Consider the following 8,103-nt stretch of genomic DNA (forward strand, 5'->3'; position numbering starts at 1 on the left):
ATCTGACCCATCTCAAAAGGTTCTAACCACTAAAGCATCACTTGGTTCGCTGGTCAATCAAAAACGTAATGTTAGGTTGAAATGAAATGGAAACCAATAGCAAAGAAGCCTTAAATGATTGAAAACGACTTGGTTTAATGATTTGGGAGTTTTACATTTATAAAAGTGAGATCTTTTTATTATATATATATATATATATATATATATATATATATATATATATATATAGTAAATAACGTACTTGTGCACTCTGGTTGCCTATTCTTGGCATCCGCGCCCAACACAACGCCTGTCTCGCTTATAAATAATTACTATGCTATTAATTACCAAATCACAGTAAGCAGATTAACATGACAAGCTGTGAGTAATCATCACACACGCACGCACGCACGCACGCACGCACGCACGCACGCACGCACGTACGCACGCATGCACACTCTCCCCCTAACCCTGACTCTCTCTCCTTCTCTCTCTCTCTCGCTATCTATCTATCTATCTACTTATGTATGTATCTCTGTTTCTCCCTCTCTCGTTTTCTTCCCTCTTCTCTCTCCTGCTTTTTCTCTCTTTTCCTCCTTCTCTCTCTCTCTCTCTCTCTCTCACTTGTTCTATCTCTCTCTCTCTCTCTCTCATACATCACGTGGGTGGGTGGTTGGGGGGGGGGTAACATAAACAAGCGTGTCCTCACGAGGAGAAAGAAAGAGAGAGAGAGTGGCAACCCTCCCCCTTTCACCACCGACCCTCCCCCTCTTGCATCCATCCACACCGCCCGACGTTCCGAGCGTCGCCATGGCAACGCATCGTTTGACTTCGAAACCCTCCAACGGCTTTTCTTGAGCGGACGGCGTGCCGTGTGGTGGCGTGTGTCTGTCCATTACTACTTTACTAGTGAGGCTTCCTGTCTTTGTACTTTACTAGCGCGGCAGTGGTGGCAGCGTCGCCATCAGCATCATTAGTAGCAGCAGCAGCAACAACAGCAACACCACCATCACTGGACTCATCTCAACATGCCATTACAAGCTGCTGCTTGCACTGTGGGGGCAGTAGCATAGTCATCATCTGAATCATCAGCATCATCATCATCATCACCACCAGCATCATCATCATCATCAGCATCAGCAGCATCATCATCAGCAGATGGGAGGGAATCCTTGCTGAGCTTCATCATCATCATCGTCACCGTAGCCTCCGTCCCCCACTGCTGCCGCCGCCGCCGCTGCTGCTGCTGCTGCTGCCGCTGGCTCGTCAAGGCTAATCACGTCTAGCACGAAGATTCCCGGCTGCTGCTGCATCGCCGCCTCCTCCTCCTCCTCCTCCTCCTCCGCTCCATCGCTTGGCTTCCCCGTGTGCAGCGGGTCAGAGGAGTCTGGGGAAGAAAGAGAGAGGCTGAGAGAAAGCGAGAGGGAGAGGCATAGGGGGAGAGAGGAAGAGAGAGAGGGAGAGAGAGAGAGGGAGAGAAAGAGTCTGAGCAACGAACATGAGAGAGAGAGAGAGTGAGAGGGATAGGGGGAGGAAGAGAGAGAGAGAGAGAGAGGGAGAATGGGCAGAGAGAGAGACAGAGACAGAGACAGAGACAGAGACAGAGACAGAGAGAGAGACAGAGACAGAGACAGAGACAGAGACAGAGACAGAGAGAGAGAATGAGACAGAGAGAGAGAGAGAAAGAGAGAGAGAGAGAGACAGAAAGAGACAGAGAGAGACAGAAAGAGAGAGAGAGAGAGAGAGACAGAGAGAGACAGAGAGAGAGAGAGAGAGAGAGAGAGAGAGAGAGAGAGAGAGAGAGGAAGAGAGACCGAAAGAATAGTTGACATTTTCGGTGAAAAACTAGCGAGTTTAAAATAAATAATTCACTATTATAATTATTTAGTAATATAACCATCAGTAAAGAATATGAAAACAGCGCACATTAAATTGCAACCTAATCAACTTGCACCAAATTAAGGAGAGTTACGCTTACACACTAGACAAGTACAGAAATATCACAACGAAATATACGACACTAAATAAATCATCGCAGAACAACAGCGAAGTTTGTTCTCATGCAAGTGCTGCTACCTGGTGTCTCCACTCGACTCGCATGTTCGTGTTCGCCGGAGCTTTCGACAGAGCAACCTCCCGTGGCACCCCCTGCGGTGGTCGTCGACGTTGCCGTGCCGACGTGCTCCAGGCCCTCTGGTGGCTTCATCTTATTGAGTTCTTCTTGAAGCTGTGCAAAGTGCCTCTGCAAAGTCAAAATGTCAAAAGGTCACAGGCGTACTACAGATTAGCTCCCTGCGAAACAAGGAATAATTTTTATATTGTGTTTCGTCAAAATGTCCCTGCAAAGCCAAGGTGCAGTTATAAAACACAAGCTGATTAAACATCCACCCAGCGATCAATAAATCAATCAATGAATCAATCAATCAGGAACAGAAACACAGCTAGACATAACTTATAACCTACACAAATATACTAATTCATCTAATTCATACTATACATAACAATATACATACATGCACGCACGCACGCACGCACGCACGCACGCACGCACGCACGCACACGCACACACACATACATATATAATATCACATTTATATTTGTGATATAATGTTAGCATATACTACAGTCTACTATTAAACGAAACACAGCTTCATAAACGAACTGTTTCTTTGTTCTTTCTAATATTTGTCTCTACAATTCAGACAAAGCATAAATTTCAAACTTTCTATTCAAACTGCAACCCGGTGAATAATTTCTGCGCTTGCTTTCAGTCGCGCTGCCATGGCAACGCGGCTTTACAAACCGACATTACGGTTCATTACCAGACATCGGTGGGTTTCAGAATGACCAAGCCTAACATTTTACTCATTATTTTATTGCCAAGCGCGAAAATCTAATGGCACATCGTTGCTTCAACAGACGTGATCCCATTATTGCGCCAACAAAATAAATCTGTTCGCTTTTTTTTATACGTCAGCCGATAAAGAACCGTCCGCCATATTGGATATTTTATGGCAATCTTTCATGTCCTTAGTAAAAAGAAGCTGCAGTCGTACGCTTGACACTGACACTCTATAATTTTTATGACAGCAACATAGGTGTTAGTCATACATGACTAATTAATGATGGGGATCGGTTGGAATTTCATCATCGATCATCGGTTGCACCCAACCGATCGATGATCGAAGATAATCGGTTGAATGTTATTGATCGCGGCCACCAGATAGTGAAATATATCATATATCATATCACACAGTATTTTTTATAATACAATATTCTAAAAACCACGTAACAGTATTATGTTTGCTTATGTTTGGTGTAGGTTTGATTTACTGTCTCCAAGCTGTAAAATAACCAAAATAAACGCAAAAAAATGAAATCAAGAGTCACTTCATCAATGTTTGCAAATTAAAAAAAATTTTTTTTGATATAGATTATTTGTTTTCATAATCGAGCGCTTAGTCGTTGGCTGCAAACGACTGACTTTCGATTATAATCGATCATGGGGACGTGCATCGTACCTTGAGTGACTGCACGTTGTGCTGCACGGCTCGCCCCGACCGCTTGTCATTGATGAACGCTTCCATGTCTGAGATCCACGTTTCTATCTGATGCACAATCTCTGACCTCTTCAACCAGAAATGCTTGTGTATGACCTGTGTGAGCGAGTGTATGGCACGTGTAATCACTCATCCCCACCAACCAAAGTTTTACTCAATGATATTATAGCGTTGATTTATTTTATGAATTATTTATGCACATTTAGTTAATGACTTTTTAATAATTACAGTAATACTTACAAGAATACAAGAAAATAAAATATAAAATAATATAATAAAAAAGGAAATAATATACAAGAACTTGTATTCAGTTACAAGTTATTATAAATCGATATTCTTGTTACATATAACAACATGAAGAGATTAATGAGAAGGCATTATTAGTACAGATAATAATTACTACTGCTGTTACTATTAATTACTGGTGTTTAATTAATTACTGGTGTTTACAGAACAGGTGATGAAAGACAACGGGACTTCTCCTCATACCCCACCCTCACACCTCCTCCCCTCCCCCCCTCCTCCCCTCCTTCCTACCTCGCGGAAGCATGGTGAAGGGTTGCGTAGTGTCTCCAGCATGGCCCACTTGGCGGTGGCCTGCTGTATATTGGAGTCGTACTCTCGCGCGCTCTGCATCCCCGCGGGCGTGCCACGCGACCGCTCGTAGCCCGGCTCGTTGAAGTAGGGTTCGGAGACGAGGATGAGGCTCTGCACCGAGACAAGAACCTGAAGGAAGCTGGACGTCTGCTGGTTCCACTTCTCCTCCGGCCGGCCGTGCCACGTGTTGAGGATGCTCAGACACACCTGTGGGTGAGAGATGAGAGAGGTGAGGGGGAGAGGGAGAGGTGAGGGGGAGAGGGAGAGGTGAGGGGGAGAGGGAAGGAGGTGAAGGAGAGGGAGAGGAGAGGGCCGGCCGTGCCACGTGTTGAGGATGATCTCCCTCTCCGTGACTCTCACCCTCTCCCTCTCCGTGACTCTCACCCTCTCCCTCTCCGTGACTCTCACCCTCTCCCTCTCCGTGACTCTCACCCTCTCCCTCTCCGTGACTCTCACCCTCTCTATGCCTCTCTCTCTCGCATTATTTCTCTCCACGTACGCACGCATGCACGCACGCACGCACGCACACACACACTCTCTCTCACTGGTTTTAGTCATAGGTGGCATGGGCAGGGATCGTAACCATATGCTGACTATTATAACAATTTTTTATTTATTATTCAGTGTGTATTTCCAATTTTGGATTAAATTTAACATTTTTATCGAAGACGTGGACTGCGGGTCAATCAGATAACCAGCAACGAAGAATTGCTTTTTATTTTAGGTAAAAAATTACAAGACATTAGACATAATATAAGGACTTGGACCTATTTCCAAGGACTTTCAATGACAAAAGGAAAAATTAAGGACTTTCATGGACAAAGGAAAAATTTCAAGGACTTTCAAGGGCTGTGGCGACCCTGTTACATTACGTTCGTGCGTGTGTGCGTGATGTGTGTGTGTGTTATATTAAATGACGATTAGCAACAAACAAACTACATAACATGCAAAGCGAATGATGTGTTTACAACAGTTATTTCTATTCATCTCAAGCACACAGACAGTTCACAGAGGAGTCGGCCTGTACAAGGATATTATTCCTTTCTGTCAACACATACATAAACAAGAAACGCGAGGTTGGGCGCCAAATCAGCGCCCCCTATCGAGCACGTACAATAATATACTCTCGTGCTCGCTCGTCCACAGTCACACTTCTTCATGCATGTTCTCTGAGCTAGCGTGCCACGTCGCGCACGCACACGCACGCACACGTGCACACGACAAAAAAAAACACAGAGAAAACTGCACGCACGCAAATCATTATTATTCCGGTTACACCGAGGTATCCCTCCTGCTGCGAACATAATATGCCTGCACGGCTAAAATTACCTCCTCACGCGACGACCACCAACCATCTCAACACTATAAACATACTGTTACATACACGATAACGCGCGGAGATAAGGAGAGGAGGGGGAGGAGGTTTACGCGGCCAGGATGATCGAAGAATGGACACGAAACGGGAGGAGGGAGGAGAGAGGGGGGAGAGATGAAGGGAGAGGGAGAGAGGGAGGAGGGAGAAGGGAGAGAAGGAGAAGGGAGAGAGGGAGACAGGGAGGAAGGAGAGAAGGAGGAGGGAGAGGGGAAGAGTACGGAAGATGAAACAGCGATGCTCATGAAAAATACACGGCGAACATTTCACAGTACGACAGAACGCCACCAGAGGTCGCCATCGAATGCTGCAGCGCCATTCAGAAGCAATATTACAGTTTTTCCAACAGCAGTAGCTATATGTAGTAGTAGTAGACTCAACCCAGCATCTAAGTTTGGCTTACACTAAAAGCTGTGCGTAACACCCACACATGTGTCTCTCTCTCTCATGCGGGACACCGTAATACCGATACATACAGTCAACCTTGTCTACAAGGGTCACTTAAAGAAAACGCTCGCACACGTACGCGAGCGCACGCACGCACACGCATCAGCCGAAAGCTAGTTCTCTTACACCACGTCGTCGTCGTCGTCTCCGCCACCACTGAGCTGCTCAATCAACTACTTCCCCTAGCTAGTCCCTCCTAGCTACATCTGCTGACACAAGACAACTAGCTAGTAGCTCTAGAACTGTAGCCCTTCGCTCTGCCACAGGGCTACAGTTCTAGAGCTAGGCAGCTAGCAGCAATACTGACAGCGGATAAGCGTGAATATGAGGAAAACAAATGAGAATGCTCGCATAGAATTCTAACTGTAGGTATACGCACTGCTGGCTACCTCAGGATAACAACAGATGTCGCACAATACGTGTGCGCATGCGCATCGCCTACGTAGAGAGATAACGACATGATATTATCCTCTATGTGATTATATATATATATAATGCGCAGGACGTGAGGCCCGGGGGGGGGGGCATGCAGAAGATCATTGCCATGGTAACCACCTATTGGGTAGCGAGCAGCTTTTCAAAACAGCGAATAAACGATATTATAACGAAAGATTTCATGTCCCGCAGTGTAGCAGGTGACAGTACCCGGTGTGTGTGTGTGTGTGTGTGTGTGTGTGTGTGTGTGTGTGTGTGTGTGTGTGTGTGTGCAGGGCGTGTTACAGGGGGGGGGGGTCCCGGGGTCGGACCCCGGCCCACTGCGCGCAGTAAAATGCATTTTAAGAGTCATTACAATAATTTTCTGCGGGAGAAGCCACGCCCAGACGCCCACCTTCCGCGTGCGTCAGCGAACCTTCAGTCTGGTTAGAACGGCCCCCCTGGTAAAAATCCTGTACACGCCCCCTGTGTGGCGTACGTGGCGTGTGTTGCGTGTGCGTGTGTGGCATGTGTGTGTGTGTGTGTGTGTGGTGTGTGTGTCGGTGTGTGTGCTGTGTGTGTGTGTGTGGTGTGTGTGTGTGTGGTGTGTTGTGTTGTGTTGTGTGTGTGTGTGTGTGTGTGTGTGTGTGTGCGTGGCGTCGCGTCTATATGTTGTATATATATATAAATACTATATATATATATATATATATATATATTTTATTTATTTTATATATGGAAACAAAAAAATGCAAAATGCATGAAATGCACAGAACAAAATAATGGGACATAAATAAACTCAGATCAGACACAGCGGTGGCACAACTTGAACTTCGCAGTGCAAGCTTCACTGTAAATCACTCCTCCACACACATCCGATCTGTCGCACGATCTGGTAATCGACGGATCAGGCGACCAGGTTTTTGGAGAGAGACCAGGGGATGGATGGATGGCATTGGAATGGATGATGGAAGAATTAAATTGCATTTTCACGTGCGTACTTGTTAAATTATTGAAATCACAAAATAGAGTGATCAATAAATTAATATAGTAGCACGCTCGTGCGTGTTTAGGCTGATCACCACGTATGTTTCCGAACGCGCGTAGCGCTACGTTCATGCTATCACGTAGTTGTGTTGGAGTGCGTGTGCGCGCGCGCACGATCATATATGCGTGTGACTGTACGTGGCTACTACTGCGCACAGGTAGCATAAAACATGTAACATGTAATTTTCTAGATCCCCTGGCAATTGATGGCCGTGATGCATTAATATCGGAATACAGGTCCCGACTATGTAATGGCCCTATTCAGGAGCCGATCTCGTTTGGCAATGCGTGAGGTAGGCAGCCCACCTACTCAATTATTTAAGCACTTATTGCCGGCGTTATTGCATGTGGCCTGTTTCGCATAATGCTGTAGAGCCTATCGAGTTATAACAGAGGCGCCTATAGCATTCGATAGATGGCAAGGACACAAGTGAGCGGCACATGTTAGAGAGAATGTTCTGCAACTATCACAGCTAAACCTCCTCGTCTCGTAACTCCTGCTTGCCGCTATTCTCACCGGCACAGCGGTTTACCAACTTCTATCCCAAAAGATATCCCAGGTTGTACGCAACGGAAACGTGCTTCTTCCGTTTTAGAGCCAAAAAAATACAGGCAGTAGTATCCAGGCAGGATGAATTGTCGTATAGCGTTCTGTGTACGTTTGTCACCCAAACGCGCGCCAAATTG

The 8,103-nt window shown here is 45.9% G+C and overlaps 1 protein-coding gene across 1 annotated transcript in view; it reads right to left on the bottom strand.

The window, feature by feature from the left end:
• Positions 1-651: 651 nt before the first annotated feature.
• Positions 652-8,103, bottom strand: part of LOC106819264 (baculoviral IAP repeat-containing protein 6-like) — a gene marked incomplete at its 5' end in the record, with an annotated part of 16,568 nt that continues 9,116 nt past the window's right edge. Inside the window, 4 exons of the mRNA XM_014823910.1 lie at positions 652-1,366; positions 2,056-2,221; positions 3,501-3,635; positions 4,077-4,343. Coding sequence (XP_014679396.1) covers positions 1,131-1,366; positions 2,056-2,221; positions 3,501-3,635; positions 4,077-4,343 — 804 coding nt within the window. The remainder of the gene's footprint in view (positions 1,367-2,055; positions 2,222-3,500; positions 3,636-4,076; positions 4,344-8,103) is intronic.

This window comes from Priapulus caudatus, unplaced genomic scaffold, assembly GCF_000485595.1.
Source record: "Priapulus caudatus unplaced genomic scaffold, Priapulus_caudatus-5.0.1 Scaffold3069, whole genome shotgun sequence".
NCBI classification, from domain to species: Eukaryota; Metazoa; Priapulida; class Priapulimorpha; order Priapulimorphida; family Priapulidae; genus Priapulus; species Priapulus caudatus.